This window comes from Cetorhinus maximus, chromosome 18 (assembly GCF_964194155.1).
Source record: "Cetorhinus maximus chromosome 18, sCetMax3.hap1.1, whole genome shotgun sequence".
Taxonomy (NCBI): domain Eukaryota; kingdom Metazoa; phylum Chordata; class Chondrichthyes; order Lamniformes; family Cetorhinidae; genus Cetorhinus; species Cetorhinus maximus.
The window spans coordinates 11348758-11371352 of NC_135896.1; the positions used below are offsets into that span (position 1 = coordinate 11348758).

A 22595-nucleotide genomic window follows, 5' to 3' on the forward strand; every position below is an offset into this window, starting at 1 on the left:
CCTAGGCCTCTCACCATGCCATTCTATTCCAGCTGTTGGTAGATTCACAGGAGCAGCTAGGTTGGGGTGGGGAGTGGGGGGGAGGCATGACCAGATCCCCCCTCTCTGTGAGGAAGGTTTCTTAAAATTTACTGTTGTTACATTTTAACACCACCACACCTATGTTTCCTAATTCCATTGTTTATAGGCAACCCAATTAGGGATATATAGCTACTACAATGAAACTGCGGTTAAAGTCCACTAAAGGGAAATGATCTGCACAGTAACACCTTGAGGAAAATTAAAGGGAAGTTTCCTGGGAGCTTATTGACCTAGTTAGGATAATGATTAGGTTGCAGAAGACAGAGAGTAAGGATAATGGGTAGGAATAATCTCACATTGGAAGCAAGTGACTCATGTTGTCCCACAAAGACCTGTGTTGGGGCCTCAACTATTCATTATATTTATTGATGACTTAGATAGTATGATGGAGAGCTATTTATCCGAGTTGGCCTGTAGCACAAAGATTAGTGATATAGTCAGTTGTGTAAATGAGAGAACAAAATTACAAAGAGGCATTGATAGATTAAACGAGTGAGCGAAACTGGCTGATGGATTTCAATGCAGATAATGTGAGGTCCTCCATTTTGGACTGAGAAAGGAGGGCTCCAGGTGTGATTTAAATGATGAAACGTTGGGAACAGTAAAGGTCCAAAGGCGTCCAGGGGCCCATGTACACAAATTAATAAATAATCAAGAAGGCTCATGGAATGTGATCCTTTATAACTCGAGGGACAGAATATAAAGGAGAAGAAGTTTTGCCACAGCTAAACAAAGCCCTGGTTAGACCATATCTGGAGTACTGTGTACAGCTCTGGGCACCACATCTTAGTAAGGAGGTATCAGTCATGGAAGGAGTGCAGCACAGACTCAGCAGAATGTTACCAAGGGTTAGGCTATGAGGAGAGATCACATAAAGCAGGCTTGTCTTATATAAAATAGTTACTAACAAATTCAACAGAGAATTCAGGAGAAGCTTCTTTACCTGGAGAGTAGGCAGGATGTGAAACCAGCTACCAACAAGATAGTTGAGGCAAATATGCTGGATGCATTTAAGGTAAATCTAGATAAGTACATGAGAGAGAAAGGAATAGAAGGATATGTTGACAGCATAAGAGGAAATTGAGTGGGAGGAAGTTTTTAATAACACAACTTACAGTGGCCACAGCTCGTACAATTCGAACAAATGCAACATCATTAGGGTCCACATGGGTTGCAACATATAAATCAGACAATGCTAACCCTCCTGTAATTACTGCTCCAAGCCTCAGGAACCATTTCGCCATGACAGGACCCAAGATCACTGCAACAAAAAAAGGTTTTCAATAAATCTCCATCAACAGGATAGAAAATATAAGAATGTCAGCGCGACCCCCTCCCACCCACAATGTCCCCCCCGCCTCCCTCTGCCACCACCCTCTTGTTCTACTGTAAAAGTTGCTATATGAAACAGGAAATGACCTGGATGCTCCTCTATCCCGCAGACACCCCTCACTTCCTGTACAAAAAGCCAACACTCTAATCTTTGTCTTAGAGACTCTAAGACAACCATAATCTCCTGGACACTATCGAGAACAATGTTAGTGGCATTTTGCGTGTGTGGTGTGTGTTTTTCCATTATCATTAAGCACATTTGTTTATTAGCTATATGGATATAGAAGAGGAGATGGGGGGTGGGGGTAATGAGATTGGAGACAGGATGTAACATGCTGAAACCTCCAGGAATATGTCCAACCTTTTGGCAACACTAAGCATCAACTCAGTGTTCAGAGCCTTCCCATTAGGGTCAATGAGGGCAGAAATTGACTATCAGGTGCAGCTGTGGATGTAGATTGCCTCCTTCACTAACTCCACAACCACTACTGGCTTCAAACCCTTCTCTGATCAGGGTTTCTTGAACACTTTGGATATGAAGTAAGGGCTTCCATTCATATAGTGCCTTTCACATCCTCAGGACAGTCCAAAGCACTTCACAGCCAATTAAGTATTTTTGAAGTGCAGTCACTGTTGCTTTATGGCCAAAGTGCCACAAACAGCAAAGAGATGAATGGCCAATTCTCGTTCGTGTTGAGCAAGAGGTAAATGTTGGGAAGTGCATGGGGAGATAGTCTCTGCTCTTCTTCGAATAGTACCAAAGGAATCGATTACATCCAATTGAGAGGGCACAGGGTCTCAGAGTAATGTCTCATCCAAAAGACGGCAGATCTGACAAATCCAACATATAGAGCACAAGGCAGTGCACTAGCTGTGCCAATTGAAACAACGCCAACGCCTCCGATTGCAGAACGTGTTTCATGATCATGTCTGAAGTGAAGAAAATTGATAAAACCTGCAATTACAGTGCTGGTGCTATTTCTATCCATCGCTATAGAAACATCAACTCAACTGGTTCTTAAAACGGAAATGTGAGAAAGCAACAGTGGATAACGGCGTTAGCTTCGTTCTGGAGGCAGAGGGACACCAAATCTTTGTCACCCTAGAAGCCCAGGTGAACAGCCAAGGTCCAGTGGGCAGGAGCCAACAAAAGGTTCAAAACAGGCTATATAGCTGCAGGAGTTAATAACTGGGTAATGGACAAACTTGAGTTGTAAAAGGCTGTCGGATACAGGCGAAGGGGAATGGTGAGAGAGTTAGCGCACGGTTTTGAAGCAGTGGAAAATAATGAGCTGGAGTCAGAAATGGGGCGATGAGCCTCAAGAGTAAATGGTAGGAATGCCCGCCAGTGACAGAGTCTCAGCTGCCAGCTGCACATATGGGCAAGTCACGTGTGGGCCGCCCATAGTTGTTTAAGATGATTAAATGATTTGACAGGGTGGATGGAAGCTCCTCCCTCGGGAGTGGTGGAGTCCAGAACAAGGGGACAAGAGTTTAAAATTGAGCTAGGACATTCAGTGTCTGCAGTCAGGAAACACTTCTTCATGCAAAAGCTAGTGGAAATTTGGAACTTTCTTCCTGAAAAAGATGTTGAGGCTGGGGGGTCAATTGAAAATATCAAAACAGAGATTGACACATGCTCTGTTCGGCAAGGGTATTAAGGGTTACAAAACCAAAGCAGGTAGAGGGAGTTAAGATAAAGAACAGCCACCATCTAATTGACTGGCAGAACAGGCTCAAGGGGCAGAACGGCCTCCTCCTCATAGAATCCAAGACATTTACAGCACGAAAGGAGGCCATTAAGCCCATCGTGTTCATGCCAGTCAACAAGTAGCCATCCAGCCTAATCCTACTTTCCAGCTTTTAATCCTTGAAGTGCCATATCCTACAAGCACTTATAAATGTTGTGAGGATTTGTCTCTACCACCCTTTAAGATTATGCATTCCAAACGCCCACCACCCCCAGGGAGAAAAAGAAATTCTCTTTGGAACCCCTCTAAACCTCCTAACTCCCACCCAAAATCTATACGCACTGGTTATGGACCCTTCAACCAGGGGGAATGCGGCCTCCTACCCACTCTATCTAGATCTCTCATCATTTCAGCGCAGTGAGAAAGGAGGGAGTTGGGAAGGGATAGGAAAATTCAAAGGAGCAGTGAAAATGACACAGGAGAAATGAAAATGAAGAGATTATTTTATCAGCCGGGATTGGTACCACGCCCAGCCCCTGCCAATCAGAGGGTGGTTTAACACACACGATCTGAGGGTACAAAAACTGCATGCTTACCAATTAATAATCAGCACCACTGCAACCTTTAAATACATTGGAATGGGCTGCACATCAATAAAACTTCACTAGAGACATCTCAAAACAATTTGGAAACTAATTATATTCCAACTCCAACGTTGTGTTGCATTAAATAATATTAATTCAACCCAGAATGATGAAATAATTGTACACACGCACACAGCATATGAACAATTTAGGTAAGTGGTGTTGAGATAAATTACTTCTGACCCACTGATATCCAGTGGGTGTTTAACATGAGGCAGAATATCCTTTATGTAAGTTACAAGGCCCATGTTTCAACCCTCAACTGGGTCAGGCCCTGCTCGCTGCTTTAACATGCAGAGTGGCGACACTGCACTGTTCCCATCAAAAGCTTCAGGTCTGGACGGTACCAAGTTTAATATTCAGGAATGCTGCTGCTGCACAAAGAGAGGGAGCAGCAGCATACTAAAGGGAGGACGAGGCAACCATGGCTGACAAGGGAAGTCAGGGACAGCATAATAGCTAAAGAGAAAGCATACAATGCGGCGAAGAGCAGCGGGAAACCAGGGGATTGGGAAGCCTACAAAGACCAACAGAGGACAACTAAAAAAGAAATAAGGAGGAAGAAGATTAAATATGAGGGTAAACTAGCCAATAATATAAAAGAAGATTGCAAAAAGTTTTTTAGATATATAAAAGGTAAGAGAGAGGCAAAAGTGGACATTGGGCCACTGGAAAATGACACTGGAGAAGTAGTAGTGGGGAACAAAGAAATGGCGGAGGAACTGAATAGGTACTTTGCGTCAGTCTTCACAGTGGAAGACACGAGTGACACCCCCAAAGTTCAAGAGAGTCGGGGGGCAGAGGTGAGTATGGTGGCCATTACCAAGGAGAAGGTGCTAGGAAAACTGAAAGGTCTGAAGGTGGATAAATCACCTGGACCAGATGGATTACACCCCAGAGTTCTGAAGGATATAGCTGAAGAGATAGTGGAGGCGTTAGTGGTGATCTTTCAGGAATCACTGGAGTCAGGGAGGGACCCAGAGGACTGGAAAATCACTAATGTAACCCTCCCTGTTTAAGAAGGGAGTGAGGCAAAAGATGGGAAATTACAGGCCGATTAGCCTGACCTCGGTCGTTGGTAAGATTTTAGAGTCCATTATTAAGGATGAGATTTCAGAATACTTGGAAGTGCATGGTAAAATCGGGCAAAGTCAGCATGGTTTCATCAAGGGGAGGTCATGCCTGACAAATCTGTTAGAATTCTTTGAGGAGGTAACGAGTAGGTTAGACAAAGGAGAGCCAATGGATGTTATCTACTTGGACTTCCAGAAGGCCTTTGACAAGGTGCCGCACAGGAGGCTGCTCAGTAAAATAAGAGCCCATGGTGTTAGAGGCAAGGTACTAGCATGGATAGAAGATTGGCTGTCTGGCAGGAGGCAGAGAGTGGGGATAAGGGGGTCCTTCTCAGGATGGTGGCTGGTGACTATTGGAGTTCCACATGGGGTCAGTGTTGGGACCACAACTTTTCATTTTATACATTAATGATCTAGATGAAGGAACTGAGGGCATCCTGGCTAAGTTTGCAGATGATACAAAGATAGGTGGAGGGACAGGTAGTATTGAGGAGGCAGGGAGGCTTCAGAAGGATTTGGACAGGTTAGGAGAATGGGCAAAGAAGTGGCAGATGGAATACAACGTAGGGAAGTGTGAGGTCATGCACTTTGGTAGGAAGAATAGAGGCATGGACTATTTTCTAAATGGGAGAGAATTCAGAAATCTGGAGTGCAAAGGGACTTGGAAGTCCTAGTCCAGGATTCTCATAAGGTTAACTTGCAGGTTGAGTCAGTAGTTAGGAAGGCAAATGCAATGTTGGCATTTATTTCAAGAGGACTAGAATATAAAAGCAGGGATGTGCTGCTGAGGCTTTATAAGGCTCTGGTCAGACCACATTTAGAATATTGTGAGCAATTTTGGGCCCCGTATCTCAGGAAGGAGAGGGTCCAGAGGAGGTTCACGAGAATGATCCCAGGAATGAAAGGCTTAACATATGAGGAATGTTTGAGGACTCTGGGTCTATACTCAATGGAGTTTAGAAGGATGAGGGGGGATCTGATTGAAACTTACAGAATACTGAAAGGCCTGGATAGAGTGGACGTGGGGAAGATGTTTCCATTAGTAGGAGAGACTAGGACCCGAGGGCACAGCCTCAGAGTAAAGGGAAGACCTTTTAGAACAGAGATGAGGAGAAACTTCTTTAGCCAGAGAGTGGTGAATCTATGGAATTCATTGCCACAGAAGGCTGTGGAGGCCAGTCATTGAGTGTATTTAAGACCGAGATAGATAGGTTCTTGATTGGTAAGGGGATCAAAGGTTATGGAGAGAAGGCGGGAGAATGGGGTTGAGAAACTTATCAGCCATGATTGAATGGCGGAGCAGTCTCGATGGGCCGATTGGCCTAATTTCTGCTCCTATGTCTTATGGTCTTATTACCACAGCAAGTGGGGTTTGAGTACAGGTCCCAGACCACAAACAGCTAGATGTTGTTATTATTGTCATTAGTAACCTTCCGTATTGTGGGATGATGGCTTGCACCTTGGTGGTCAACTCTGTTAAGCATCAGCTGGTGGGGATTGTAGTATTAGGATTAGGGTGTTCGGGGCTGTAAGGGTTAATGTGGGACTGAGAAAACAGTATCGCCCATATTATGATGAGAGAAACACATGGGAGTAGTAGAGTGTAGTAGTGCTTCTGGTCAGCACGAGGATAGCACCTAGTCAGGACTGTATCCTGTATATATGTACATAGTTATGTGTTATTAATAAACAATTATTGTTCAACTATATACACCTCTAGACCTCTTCACGCAACAACATACAACCTTACAACATGGTGGCAGCAGGTGAAGGACCCCAAAATCCCGAAGAATGACCTGAGTCTCAGTCTGACCTGAGAGAAATGCGCCTAACTTGGAAACATAGAAACATAGAAAATAGGAGCAGGAGTAGGCCATTCAGCCCTTCAAGCCTGCTCCGCTATTCATTATAATCATGGCTGATCATCCAACTCAATAGCCTGCTCCCGCTTTCTCCCCAAATCCCTTGATCCCTTTCGCCCCAAAAGCTATATCTAACTCCTTCTTGAAAACATACAATGTTTTGGCCTTAACTACTTTCTGTGGTAGTGAAATCCACAGGCTCACCACTCTCTGGGTGAAGAAATTTCTCCTCATCTCATTCCTAAATGGTCTACCCCATATCCTCAGACTGTGACCCCTGGTTCTAGACTCCCCCATCGTCGGGAACATCCTTCCTGCATCTACCCTGTCTAGTCCTGTTAGAATTTTATAGGTTTCTGTGAGATCCCCCCTCATTCTTCTGAACTCCGGCAGATATAATCCTAACCGACTCAATCTCTCCTCATGTCAGTCCCGCTATCCCAGGAATCAGTCTGGTAAACCTTCACTGCACTCCCTCTATAGGAAGAGCATCCTTCCTCAGATAAAGAGACCAAAACTGCACACGATATTTCAGATATGGTCTCACCAAAGCCCTGTATAATTGCAGTAAGACATCCCTGCTCCTGTATCCAAATCATCTGGCTATGAAGGTCAACATACTATTTGCCTTCTTTACCGCCTGCTGCACCTACATGCTTAAAGTCAAATACACAGCTGGAGATCACCTAAGAAGCTCCATTACAGGCGTGGAGGCTGAAGGGCAGAAGAAAGATCTACTGTGCAGCAATTAAGGACTCCAGAAGAGCACACAGAGGTCTGTTGCTAGACCCGATTGAAAGCAGAGTCAAAGGGCCTAGCCAGATCGCAAAAGGGTGAGCAAACGCCACAAAAAAGAATGAAATAAGCTTTAAAATTCGGTGCAGTAATCAGGCAGCAAGGGCAGACCGATTGTTTTAACAAGCACAGCTATAAGAACACTGCAGCCCAGATCCAGATTCAGTGCCGTGACACACGGTGACCACACACGAACGAAAAAAAAGGGAAGAGAAGTCAGAGCAAAAAACCGGCTTCAATTCGATTCTCCAAGCTTAGGAAAGCAACTAGCTGGCCAAAACAACTTGTTCAAAAGATTTTCTGCAGAATTGCTGAAATTTAAAACAGCTCTGTAACTGCAACAGGAGCCCATCAAAACCCGACAAGCACACGCAGAATTAAAACGATTACTGTGGTGCCATTTAAAAGAAAAATTAAAGCTGTTACCCCATGTGCTGAAAACAGCCATGGATGGTAAATCAACACTGCCAAACCATTAAAGGTAGATGGAAGGGCCAAACCAGGTGCAAAATTGGACATTATGGATAAGAAGATTTTTAAGATATATGATAGTATCAGTCTTGAGTAAGAAAAGGCAACAGAACAAGTGGATACACTATTATATTCAGTAGGTCCAATAGCTGGTGACATAATTGCCAGACAAGGAATAAATGAATCTTCTTATAACTTCGAAAAGGTCATGAAGTCCTGTGACACCTACTTTGACAGAAGCAGCAATAAAATTCTGGAGTAAGCAAAATTTAACAGGAGCGTCCAAAAGCCCGGGGAACCCGTAGATTCTTTCATAAATGAGTTATACAGGTTGGCTGAAGGCTGGGGCTATGGTGGCCTTAAGTCGGAGCCCATAAGATACTGAATAGTAGTGGGAGTGACTGATGATACTCTTTAGATCAGAATACATCCAAAAGAAGGTCTGACTTTGAGAAAATCCATCCAAATCGTCAATCAAAAGTCCGCCAGCAAAACCAATCCATTTTGCGTGGTGAAGTTCAACCGTGGTACAGAGAAACACCAACAGTCCAACTCACAAAGCAACAAAAGGGAAAGGCAACTCCAGGGCAAGAAAAGCAATACCCAAGCGAAACACAAGATTGCAGCAGACCATGTCAGTGCTGTGGCAGCGAAAGACCTCACAGGCGCCAGCAGTGTCCAGCAATCACTGTGCAGTTCTTTCACTGCAACCACCTGGGACACTTCGGAAAGACGTGCAAAACCTTGAGACGTGCAGAGGATCCCAAAAGAGTCCACGAGATAGATGAGCCGCACCAAGAAGTCATCCAACAATGCTTCCGGGGAAAAGTAAAGAATCCCCGATTCGCATTTTGGAATGCTGACATACCTGTAAACAGTCACCTCACAAATTTCAAATTAGACACAGGAGCCAGTGTGATGGTCCTGTCGGATGAGGAGCCGTGGCTAGTGAAACAACATCTGAAGCCACCGACAACACTGTTATATGGACCAAGAGGCGTCAAGCTCCAGGTCAAAGGTACGTTGCAAGCAACGCTCCAATATAAAAACAAATACCTTATATGTGCTCCACAACCAAGAATATTTTCCCCTGAGCAGGAAAGCCTGCGTCAACCTCAATCTCATCCAAAACGTCGACGAGATTAACCAGCAAGGGTCTGGTTCCGATTTTAAAAAGGATTTTCCAAAACTTTTCACTGGGGCAGGGCGACTGAAGACTGCATACAGAGTACCACTGAAAAACAATGCCAAACCCATCTGCTTGTTTACACCACGAAAAATATCACACCTGCTTATGAAGCAAGTCCAACAGCAACTAGAAAAGATGACCAAGATAGGGGCCATCTCTCCGTCACTCAATCAACAGAATGATGCCCCAGATGGTTCCAGGCCAGATGCCAAATGGGTCCATTCACGTCTGTGTCAACCTGACATAATTCACCAAGGCAACAACAAGGGAAATCCACCCGATGTCCTCGGTTGTTGACAGTTTGACCAATCTCTCCACGAGCACAGTGTTCCGAAAACTTGATGCCAACAATGGCTTCTGGCAGGTTCTATTAGACAAGAAATCTAAGTCACTGACAACTTTACCACCACATTTGGCAGATGCTGCTTCAATCCTTTACCCTTTGGCATTACCTCGGCATCCAAGATTTTTCAGCACACAATGTCGGCCATCTTATAAGGCCTCAAAGGAGTCATCCAGTATATGGATGCTGTCCTTGTCCATGGTACGACTGTTGTGGAACATGACTGTAGACTCATGGCTGTCTTGAAATGCTTGCAGGAAGCAGGATTGGCGCTGAATGATACGTGCGAGTCCTCCCAGGCCTCCATTCCGTTCTTAGGTCATATTGGGAGCAGCAATGGAGTCGTGGCAGACCCACACAAAACAAAGGCAATTTGCGAGTTTCCAATCTCGTCATTCATTCCAAACCTTCAAAGATTCCGGGTCATGGTGAAACAGTTGGTGAAATTTCTGCCCAACCTGGCGCAGGTCACAAAGCCTCTGTGACACCTTCTCAATAAGGCCCAAGCATGGTGTTGGGATGCATTCCAAGAGCAAGAATTCCATCAGATCAAAGACATGCTGCCCTCACCAGATATCCTAGCTTACTACGAACCATCCCTGCCAACTACTATTGCAGTGGATGCCTCATTAACAGGACTAAGGGCAGTTCTGTTCCAATAGCAGCTGGATGGATGCTGCCGACCAGTATATTACATATCTAGGGTTGCTGGCTGTCAGATACAGAGTTGCGTAATGCAGTAATGTGGGCTTACGAGAAGCTCTCTGACTATATCGTTGGGCTGAAAGTGATCATCAAGACACATCACAAAGCATTGGTCTCACTATTGGATGAGAAAGAACTCGCCAGAATCTCCCCCCCAGAATTCAGGGATTCCCCTTGTATCTCTTTTGCTTTGCATACGAGATAATATACATCCAGGGGAAGCATCAAACAACTGCAGACACACTGTCCAGGGCCACAGTTGACCATCCTGTGACACATGATATCAGTCTGGTTGACAAGCTCGAGTCGTAGTTCCAGTTTGTGACAACACAACTGCTGGTGAGCTCCAAAAAAGTTCAATAGGTATGCCTGGAGCAGGTGTGAGATGAAGACTGTCTGCATTCATCAGCACTGCCTACAAAGGTTGGCCACCAGGTGGTAATGTTATCGAAGTTTACTTGAACAACAGAAACACTTCACTGTAATTGATGATCTGCTAGCGTGTGATGAGCGGTTGGTCATTCCCATCTCACTTCAGCCAAAGATTCAACTAGTCCACCAAGGCCACTTGGGCGTTACAATGCAGGGCAGGAGCCTAGCTTGCAGTATGGCAGCTGGAAATATCAAGAACAATTGAAGAGATGATTTTAAGCTGCCAGGTGTGCGCACTGCACAAACCAGTCCAGAGGGAGCCCCTTATCCCCAGTTCCCCACCAGACCATGGGAACATTTGGGAATGGATCTATTCATATCCAATGGCAAGTCCTTCCTCCTCATTGTTGACTACTTCTCTCGGTAGATCGAAGTGAAGCATTTACAGTCAACGACCACAGAGTTCGTCATTAGGTCATTGAAAGAAATCTTTGCGATCCATGGCATCTCAGACCAGGTGGTCCAACAATAGCCCACAATTTGCTCCTGAATAGTTCACTTGTTTGGCCAGAAATTACGGATTTCAACATCTTCCCAAGGTATCCGCAATCTAACGGTGAGGTAGAAAGGGGCGTCTGCACTATTAAAACCCCCTAAAAATGACGACTTTCCAACGATGCTTTTTTAAAATTCTTTCTTGGGATATGTGTGTCATTGGCTAGGCCAGCAATTAATGCCCATCCCTAATTGCCCTTGAGACGGTGGTAGTGAGCTACCTTCTTGAACTGCTGCAGTCCATGTGGTGCAGATACACCCACAGTGCTATTAGGAAGTTCCAGGGTTTTGACCTAGCGACAGTGAAGGAATGCCAATATATTTCCAAGTCAGAATGGTGTGTCGCTTGGAGGGGAACTTGAAGGTGGTGGTGTTCCCATGCATCTGCTGCCCTTGTCCTAGATGGTAGAGGTTGGTGGTTTTGAAGGTGCTGTCGAAGGAGCTTTGGTGAGTTCCTGCAGTGCATCTTGTAGATGGTACACATTTCAACCACTGTGCATCGGTGGTGGAGGGAATGGATGTTGAAGGTGGTGGATGGGGTGCCAATCAAGTGGGCTGCTTTGTCCTGGATGGAGCTTGTGATATATCGCTCCACTCCACTGCAATGTGGATCAGCCCCCTCAGGGCTTCTGATGGGCAGAAATCTTCACACTCAACTTCCCATGCTGCTGAGGAAATTAATCCCAGGGCTGGCAGTCAGGGGCTATCAGAAGGTTCAGGACCGAGAACACTCCTACTGACAGCGACAGGCTTCCACATACAACTGGAGGTACCGAACCAGAAACCTGCCCAGGCCAAACAGAGGTGACAAAGTTTGAATCAGGGATCTTGATGGAGAAGGGGTCATTGTCCTCAGGGATGAAGATCAGTGACTGTCTCACTTGATACATACTCCAGAAAGCACAGTCAGACAGAACAGGAGAAGTTTTCTCCTCATACCTTGTGGTGAACCTCCTATCACACATTTGAGCGAATCAGATGTAGAAACCCAAATATGTGAATCATCAAGCACCAAGACCTCAACTCCAGACAACAAAGTCAGCCCAAATCATTGAGACTACGACTCCCCCAAACTTGAAAAGAACGAGATCTGGAAGAGACGTAAAGCCTCCAGTCCATCTGAATCTGCGAAGTCAGAGGCTTGGTCGGGGGGTGGGTGGGGAGAAGGGGTAGCATGTAAATATTATTGTAAATACATTTGGTGGGGGTCTACTATTAGGATGTTCAGGACTGTAAGGGTCAATGTGAGACTGGGGAAACATTATGATGTAGAGAGTCACATGGGAGTAATACAGTATAGTAATAAGTCTGTTAGAAGTCAGCATGATGATAGCACCTAATCAGGACAGTATCCTGGATATATGTACCTAGATATGTGTTATTAATAAAGTTATTGTTCAACCATACAAGCCCCTAGACCTCTTCATGAGGCAACATACAACCTTACAACAGGGCTCAGGAGTCCCACTTTGGCATGGCAGTCTCTGCCCCATTTGCTGCAGTTAAGACAGTGGGCTGAGAAGGTGCAGGATTTGCTGGTCTCTGTTTTCTCTGGGCCCTTTTCTCAGTCGGTTGAGCTTTCTGTATCTGCTCGCCTCTTCCAATGCTCCTGCAGACACTCAGCCTCCAGAGGTCAGTGGCTGTCTCCCAGTTGTCTATGTCCATGTCCACCATGTTCACATCTTGCTTGAAGATATCCTTGATACTGTTGTTATTTATAACTAATGGGACCAATATTCTAAGGGTCCTGTAGGGCAATGAGAGCATTGTGGGGTCCTCCAGACCTCTTGAACAACGGCTCCCTCCACCCCATTCACTAAAACACAAACGTGTTTGAACACACACACGCAAACATGTTCCTATGTTCATGGGGGTAAAATGAAGAAATAGAATATTTATACCTTGCATTAAAAGGAAAGCAAATCATATCACTATGAACTACATTTGAATGTTACAGTCACGTACAGACAGATATAAAATAACTATGTTTGCTTTAAGAAGGATGGTTAACAATGCAATGATAAACTCATAGGTCAAATGTAAATGTATCTAATAGAAATTGTATTTTTAATAACACCAAGCATGCAGCTAAGTATGAAAAGACAAACACAGATAACATGAAAATCTGTGCCTTACTTTTGTGAACAAGAGAAAACCAATTTCCAACCAACTCTGCATTGCCCTCTTCTGACATTATTTAAAAATGCTAGAATATTTTGATCCAGCGGTTATGGTGAATTTTACACAGATTTATGGTGGATGGGCCCATACTTGGCTGGGCCTGTGGGCAGGTGTTAACCCACTCCCTTATCACACCCCATCACCACCTCCCCCAACCCCACCCTCCTCCCCCTACCTCCCTCCCTACACCCCCCTCCTACTAAAACAGTCATGTTCCACAGTGCACAGTTCCACTCTCCATAATAGTAAAAAGGATACACAGGTATTGGTGCAGTGTTGATATCAGAACTGAGAGATTATATCTATCAGGAAGGATTGAACAGGTTGTGGCATTTTTCTCTGATAAAGGCTGAGGGGTGATCTAATCAAGTTTTTTTTTAAAGATAATGAAAGGATTCCACGGGCTGAACATGGAGATCAAAATGAGAAGCCATTAAGTACAAGATAATCACTAATAACTCCAATAGGGAATTCAGGAAAAACTTCTCTAGCCAGAGTGTGGTAAGGATGTGGAATGTGCTACTACATGGGCTAGTTGAGGTTGCCATTCAAGGGGAAATTAGATAAGCAGATGAGGCCGCAGAAATCTATTCAGTGATAACCCCTCCAGGATGATTCTTTCTTGCAGATGGCTGGGTCAAAGAGAGATATTGGCTGTGGGTTTGCAGGTGGCTTATTGCCCTAACTGACCCTTACAGGCTCTTCCACAATGAGGACGTCAATTGTCAGTAGAGGGTGGATTGTTGGCTCGAGCAGCTGCCTTCTCTTTCAGTCCCTCTTGCCGTTCTCTTTCAATGGCTGCCCTTGTTGGTAGGAAGGTCTTGAGGCCATTTTTGATGATAATCACTATTTTGGTCACGATTGGGCTCTGCTTCCCATGTGGTGATGGTAACAGAGCAGACCTTCATGGAGGCTTTGAGATTGTCTCTGAAACATTTCCTTTGGCCCCAGTATGAACAAGCTCACTGGCACCTGTTTGGGGAGTCTTAGGTCAGGCATTCTGATGACATGTTCACCCCTCCACCTCAGCTGATGTGAGATTATCTATATTTGGCATGTCTGTGTCTCGGAGGAAGGAATAGAAGGATACGGTGATAGGGTGAGATCAAGGGAAGTGGCTAAGCAGTAGCATGGACCTGATGGGACAAATGGCCTATTTCTGTGATGTAGACTTGATGTGACACTGCAGTTTGTTCATGTACGTTCTTCACAGTACTTGGAATTGCGGAAGGAAGTTCTTCAGCCCATTTGATCTTATCCCGTCAGAAGATCATATCTTTCATCTTCCCATTGAAGTATCTAACAATGACTGAGATGGTTCCAGTGTTCTAATCTCAATCAACCTTTGTTACCAACTATTGATCAACCTCTGGTTAAGTAAACATCCGCCCTACCTGTCCCCTTCACAAACTTAAATCCTTTTGCCCTCTCTTTTGGTATCAAAGTGTTGCTCCTGACTTACCTCCTACTCATAAGGACAGGAGATACAAAATGGCCTAAGGAACCAAACTGATAACCCAGCTTGGCAAACCATGAACTAGCAAGTCTAACGTAAAATCTGTGCTCTAAGTCCAACACTCTTGGTTTGTTATGGCTTTTCCTTGACATGAAAGGATTGTTGCTGTATCTTGCACAGACATCAAAAAGGAGAATGATGACATTAGGGAAACACCTAGTCCTGGAGCTTTTTATAGGCATCCACTCTCAGGTTACTAAGAAAGTTAGGCAAGAAATTAGAAATCTTCCTTGGGCTAAGACATGCAAGTTTCTAAACACCTCAGTAGTCAGAAAGATTTCCAGACATTTTTTCCCTAACTGATCTTGGGTTTTTCTGTTTTCTTTTCATCCCCCAAGGCTGCTGGGGGTAGTGAGTGTCCAATCATGACACTTCATGCCTTACGGCCATGTCAGGCAGGCTTGATGGACTCAATGGTCTGTTCACGCCCATCATTTTTATACGTTCGTATGCAAACCAAAATTCCAGAAGGAACAAGGAATGCTCTGCTTCAGAGTTTCAGATAGTAATATATTATTTTTTAGAAGATTTACAGGAGCTGTGTACTCCAAGGACACAAATCTATGGTCAAGTACAGGGGTCTGTATGATCTGAAATCAATGCCAGTCTTTCAGATGAGATGATAAACTGACGTTCCCATCTGCCCTCTCAGATAAAAGATCCGACGGAACTTTTTGAAGATAAGGGAATTTCTCTGGATGTCCTGGCCAATATCTCTCATCTAACATCACTAAAAAGATTGCTGGTCATTCATTTCATGGCTGTTTGTGGGAGCTTGCTGTGCGCAAATTGGCTGCCGCCAACCTAACCTCTATAGAGTGCGCGCCACCCGGAAGTCCACCCACAGGATGCGCACAAGTCAGTTCCTTTAAGCTACCGCGTGTGCCTGGCTGCACCAAAAAATTTAAAGGACCCATGCATTTAAATGAACTGGCCATATACTACAAAAAAAAAGGTACACTGGTTGCTGAATTTCCTACACTGCAGCAATGAGTACACTTCAAAAGCACCTCGGTGGTTGTGAAGCATTTCAGGTCAACCTGAGGTCATGAAAGGCACTGCAACAAGTGCAGTCTCCTGGCTAGTACTTATCATTCAACCAACACCATCAACAACAGGTTATCTGGTGATTTATTCCATTGTTGTTTGTGGGAGCTTGCTGTGTGCAAAATTGGCTGTCATGTTTCCTACATCAAAACACTAGTTCTAAAGTACTTTATTGGCTGTAAAATGCTTCAAGGTCCCCAAGGTCATGAACAGCGCCAGAGAAATGCAAGTTCTTTCTTTCAGTCTCTTCTTTCTGCTCTCTCATTCAAAGAAATGTTCTTCACACTTGAGTCTACACAGTCAGCAGGTTATTCAATAGCAGTGGGCATCACAACCCAAAAACAAATCCAACCTTCATCTGACATCCATAAATGGATGCGCAGTACGGTAAGCTTGATGGGGAATGGCAGGGGAGAGGCTACTGAGCAATCAGGGGTCGGAACCCCGATTTGTAGCCCAATTCCTACAGCTACCCTGACTTCTGACCACCTTCTCAGCAGAGATTAGGATGAAATCCATGGACCTTCCTAGTCTAGGTGTCACAGCATCACACTAAGTGCCACTCAAAAGGCTGCTGGTGATGATGAGAGGGAGGGAACTCAAGTGAGGGAATTGTGAAGACTCGCTACGAACAATCGAACATACGAGTACTGAGCAGGAGTAGACTACTCGGCCCTATGACCTTGGTTCGCCATTCAATAAGATCATGGCTGATCTGATTTTAATCTCAACTCCAAAAGACCTGCCTACCTCCAATAACCTTTCACCCCTCCTTGCTTATCAAGGATCTATCTACCTCTGCCTTAAAAATATTCAAAGATTCTGCCTCACTGTCTTTTGAGGAAGAGAATTGGAGTTTGAGAAATGCAATTTAAGATTAGAGGGATCAGCTCAGGTAGAGGCAAACAAACACCATCTGGAAGGACAAGGGAAGCAGCTACATGGTATCACCACTGTTGGACTGCTTTTTGGTTCTAATTCATCTTGTCGCCTGTAACATCAGAGTACACATACATGCAGATGTAACAATGCAGCATCAGGTCTTTACCTGAACCATCAAACTTCACACAATCCAGAATGCGTGCTCAAGTATGTTATACTTCAGAATTCCAGTTGAGTGAGGATACAGAGTCGCATCCACACTTCTTATACTAGTTCTACTTTTGATCTCCAGTTTCAATGCATACCATCATTAAATCACAGTGAAACAAAGGTACATGCAACTGACAGCAGAATGACAACATGGAGCCAGCAAAAATGTACGTAGCCTTTCTCAATCCCTTCTAATCACCCTGTTACCATATGCCCCTCTTAAGCTCTTCCCATCGTTTTATTACTATCATTATGCCCTCACCAGCTCTTCCCATTCCCCATAAGCACAAGAGACCTAAGATATTCTAGCTAACATATTCCAGACCATCAGAGTCACGGCCTTTTACTTTTTCTCACATATTCGTTTATGGGACGTGGACGTTGCTGGCCAGGTCAGCATTTATTGCCCATCCCTAATTGCCCTTGAGAAGGTGGTGGTGAGCCGCATTCTAGGTACACCCACAGTGCTGTTAAGGAGGGAATTCCAGGGTTTTGAACCAGCGACATTGAAGGAACGGTGATATATTTCCAAGTCAGGGTGATGTGTGGCTTGGAGGGGAACTTCCAGGTGGTGGTGTTCACATGCATCTACTGCTCTTGCCCTTTTAGGTGGTAGAGGTCACAACTCTTGAAGGTTCTGTCGAAGGAGCTTTGGTGAGTTGCTGCAGTGCATCTTTAGATGTTAATTTCACACATTCCATCACCTTCCTTGAGTAGATATCCTTGACGTTTACACAATGTATGCCATACTCAGCAAAAGGTTGTTTTAATTCAATGCATGCTGGCCCCAGAGACAGCTCAGGACAGACATACTAAGGTAATGTGATCTCTCGTTCCCACAACCTTCACCTTAACTCACACACCATTCTGACTTGGAAATTTATCACCATCCTTCATCATTGCTGGGCCAAAATCCTAAGGCTCCGGACCGGAAAGCACTGTGGGAGTATGTGCACCACACAGACACCAGCAGTTCCAGAAGGCAGCTCACCACCATCTTCTCAAGGGGCAACCACTTTCTTCTCAAGGGGCAACTAGCGATGGGCAATAAATGCCAAAATCCACCAATGATGGAGCAAAGACAATCGGAAATGCACAATAAACTGTAATTGGAGGAGCCACACCCCAGGTCCCAAGAATAATCTTATTTTTTAAAACTCTTGGAACAGGACAGTTCCTGTGCTGTAAGGACCATGGATGGGCCAGCCATGGAATGCTACTGGCCAGAGTTCATCATGGAAGTGCAGGACTTGCAGATGAAATAAAGAAAGGGGGGTATTCCTGTAGCCCCTTATCACAACCTCAACCAATGAATTACTTCAGCAGAGCGTGGAATGTGGCACCTGACTTGCACACAACAATGATAATGGGCAGATAATCTGTTGTTGTGATGCTGATCAAGTAATAAATATTGCCCAGGACACTGGGGATCTCCAACCTTCTCCTCTTCAAAATAGTGCCCTGTGATCTTTCACTTCAACCTCAAACAAAATTTAACTCTGAGCCACATACGGACATATTAAGACAGATGGATAAACGGCTTTGTCAAAGAGGTCGGTTTTAAAGAGCTGCTTAAAAGGAGGGGAAGTAGTGGAGGAGAGGTTTAGGAGAGGATCCTAGAGCTTAGGGCCCAGGCAGCTGAAGACACAGCCGCCAGTAGTGGAGCGATTAAAATTGGGATGCTCATGAGGCTGGAATTGGAGGAGTGCAGAGATTGCAGGATGGCAGGATTGTAGGGCTGGAAAAGGTTACAGAGCTGGGGAGGCATTTGAACACAAGGATAGGCACTCTAAAAGTGAAATATTATTTCATAGCAAAATACTGCGAATGATGGAAATGTGAAATTAAAAAAAGAAAATGCTGGGTACACTCAGCAGGTCAGACAGCATCTGTGGACAGGGAGAGAAAAAAGACAGAATTAACCTTTGACGTCAATGACCTTTCTTCAGGCATGATGTTCTTGTAAAACAGTTTTGATGAAAGGGCATCAACCTGAAATGTTAATTCTGTTTCTCTCTCTCCACAGAAACTGCCTGACCCGCTGTCCAGCTCCAGCGAGGAATTTTGAAACTCTGATCAGAGGATGAGTCGCAGCAAAACAAAAAATAAAACCCTGACAAAGTTGGTTCTGAACGACAGAGATAAGCAGCCGGCGTCTGAAGGAAAGTGACAGCATCAATTCCCCAGCAAGAGGGCAAAGCTGCAAGATTCATTTTTTTTATAAATCAGGAAGGTGACAAAATGTAATTTGACGAGTAGAGGGAGAGAGAGAGAGCACAGTAGGCGGAGAGAAAAACGTTGAAAACAAACTTTCTAAGCAGTGACGGGCCTCCTGTTTATATTAATTACCGAATTGAGTTGAACCAATAGCAAGTGCTACACCTCCAATAACAGGCTGTAATAATGGACTGCAGCAGTTCAAGAAGGCCGCACATCACCACCTTCTCAAGGGCAATTAGGGATGGGCAATAAATGCTGGCCCAGCCAGTGATGCCCACATCCTGTGAAAGGATTTTTTAAAAACTGCAAAATGCTAATATAAAAGTCTTGCTGAAGAAGTCTTGCTGCAATTGTGTAGAGCCTTGGTGAGACCACATCTGGAGTATTGCGTATGGTTTTGGTCTCTTTACCTCAGGAAGGATATGCTCGCCATAGAAAGGGCACAACAAAGATTCACCAGACTGATCCCCGGGATGGCGGGATTGTCCCACAAGGAGAGATCGAGGAGACGGGCCTGTACTCTTTCGAGTTTAGAAAAGTGAGACGTGGTCTCATTGAGACATGCAAAATTCTTACAGGGTTCAATAGGAAGGAGGTTTCCCCTCGTTGGGGTCTCAAACCAGAGATGACTGTCTCAGACTAAGGAGTAGGCCATTTAGGACTGAGATGAGAAGGAATTTCTTCACTCAGAGGGTGGTGAATCTTTGAAATTCTCTATCCCAGGGGGCTGTGGAATCTCAGTCACTGAGTATGTTCAAGACAGAGATGGATAGATTTCTAGATATTAACGACATCAAGGGATAGGGAATTAATGTGGGAAAATGATGTTGAGGTAGAGGATCAGCCATGATCTAGTTGAATGGCATAGCAGGCACAAGGGGCCGAATGGCCTACTCCTGCTCCTATTTCCCAAGTTCCTAAAACAAGGCGTTTAGCATTGCAGGTACTCCCAAAAGCCTCTGGCCTTATGGACTCTGCTTCAATTCCACGCTGCCACTAAATTAACCCCATTTGAGGACTGCGTGGACGTAAACAAACAAGGTTGGCTTGGCAAGTTCTGCCCCCATCTATATATAAAGTTCTGACAGTCCGGGGTCAGTTAGTTCAGATATCTAGCGTATGGTGCAGAAGAATGCCAACAGGGCTGGTTCAATCCCCGTATCAGCTTGAGGCACCTCTTGGGGCCTGGCTCCTCACCATGCCCCATGATGGTATCATGGTATAAGCCATGACCGGCAACCCTCAGACAACGAGGAAGCAACGTGAAGAGAGAGATTTCCATACAAGTTATGCTCAACTGAGGCTGTGGAATTGAACACTCCGCTGCTTTTAATGTCCCGTGTCAGTGCTGCCTGTACAAGTTAACACTCCTCCATGCCATCCCAGCTCAGTTCAATCTAGAGATTTTACCATTAAAGCTGTCTCTTCACTAACCCCAAGCTGACTGCGTGATTGCCATGTTTCAGAAGCTGTGTCAATCACTGCCAGCCATTCTGACTGTATCATCGCATGGGTAGTTCTCAAGGGCAGCAGTGTACAGGCAATCTCATCAAAAGGCAAACATGAAATCATGGTCTACACTGGCACTGGTGAGAATCAGCTCTCCAATTTGAAAGGAAGCATTTCTTTTTTGTTTTGTGAAGTGTTAAAATGGCGTGGTTTCCTACTGTGATAGAAAGACATTGGTTAACAGTGTGCTGCTCACGTCTCACCCCTCTCAATCATTACGTCCTTACACTGCCTGTCAGGGGATTCGAACCAACATCCAGAACCGAGTATAGGTCACACCATTCTGATTTCCTCTGTGCCCTCTGCGGCCAGGAATACAGCGACTGACAGCAGGGCAGGATATACAAAGCACCTGGCCACGAATAAGACCTTGGAAGAGGTGCACTGATTTTGCAGCAAGTCTGGCAATCATCAAATCATAGAAATCATACAGAGCACAGAAGGAGGCCATTCAGCCCATTGTACCTGTGCCAGTTCTTTGGTGGAGCTATCCAATTAATCCCAGCCCTCTGCCTTTTCTGCATAGGCCTGCCGGTTTTTCCCCCTTCAAAGTATTTATCCAATTCACTTAATATGACTATTGAAATCTGGTGATGTATAGATTTCCACCTTCAGATTTCCAGCTTCTGCAGTATTTTGCTTTTGTACTGGTGAGAACATCCTTCTCTTCTTCGTATAGTGTTGAGGGGTCGTTGACCTCCAGCTGAGGGGGAAGGGAGGGACTTTGGTATAATTTGCAAGGTGATACCACAGAAAGTGCAGTGATCTCTCTCCCTCCCTCCATATTGCATTGGAGTGTCAGCCTTGATTTTTGCGCTGGATTGGGACTTGAACCCAGAACTCAGAGGCGATTATTCGAGATAAGGTTAGTCGGCATTTGGAAATGCAAGACTTAATCAAGGACTGTGGACATAGACTTTTTAAAGGCAAAAATAAAACCAGAAAATGCTGGAATTACTCAGCATGTCAGGCTGAGTTAACGTTTCAGGTCGATTGCCTTTCGCCAGAACTGGGAAAAGTTAGGGATGTAACAGATGTATACAGAGATAGGAAAAGGGGGGAAAGGAACAAAAAGGTGGTGGTGTGGAAGGCAAGAGATATTAAATGACAAAGGGATAATGGCGCAAGGGAAGAGGAGATCGTAATGGTACAAGTAAAGAAACAAAGATGAGCCTAGAGGAGGTGTAAATGGACATAGCATGATCATGTCAAACAGCTACTGTCCAAAAGAAATGGGGGCAGAGGTTGTGATCTGAAATTGTTGAACTCAGTGTTGAGTCTGGAAGGCTGTAAAGTGCATAATCAAGAGATGAGGTGCTGTTCCTCAAGCTTATGTTGAGCTTCATTGGAACGGTGTAGGACGCCAAGGGCAGAGAGATCAATGAAAATGGGATGGAAAATTAAAATGGCAAGAAGTTCAAGGTCACACTTGTAGACTGAACAGGGGTGTTCTGCCAAGCAATCACTCAATCTGTATTTGGTCTTGTAGATAGCACACACTGCAGCCACAGGGCACCAGCGATGGAGGAAGTGAGTGTGTATAGTGGTGGATGGGTTGCTCAACAAGACGGCTGCTTTAACTTGGATGGTGTCAAGCTTCCAGAGTGTTGTTGGAGCTGCACTCATCCGGGCAAGTGGGGAGTATTCCATCACACTCCTGACTTGTGGCCTGTAGATGGTGGACAGGCTTCAAGGAGTCAAGAGGCAAGTTACTCGCCCCAGAATTCCCAGCCTCTGACCAGCTGAAACAGGCGACCATCCTTTCAACACTGGTCACAGTGCAACTGCCAGCAGCGTCTAAATGCACAAAATCCTAACAAGACTGTGTTCAAAAAAAAGAAAACCTCATCTTCTCTCACAGTGGAGAAGGAAAAAGGTTGATGTCTAAACCTGGGCAGGCTGTGGGTAGTGTAGCAG

At 44.9% G+C, this 22595-nt stretch overlaps 1 protein-coding gene across 5 annotated transcripts in view; it reads right to left on the bottom strand.

Annotated features, from left to right (window-relative positions):
- The window catches only part of adck1 (aarF domain containing kinase 1), a 509921-nt gene that overhangs the window by 460764 nt on the left and 26562 nt on the right, over nt 1-22595 (bottom strand). For 4 of the 5 annotated variants that reach the window (XM_078562076.1, XM_078562073.1, XM_078562074.1 and 1 more), the window contains exon 2: nt 1197-1342. The exons of the other annotated variant lie outside the window; for it this stretch is intronic. In XM_078562076.1, the coding sequence (XP_078418202.1) occupies nt 1197-1342 (146 nt within the window). The remainder of the gene's footprint in view (nt 1-1196; nt 1343-22595) is intronic. 5 annotated transcript variants of the gene reach the window in all.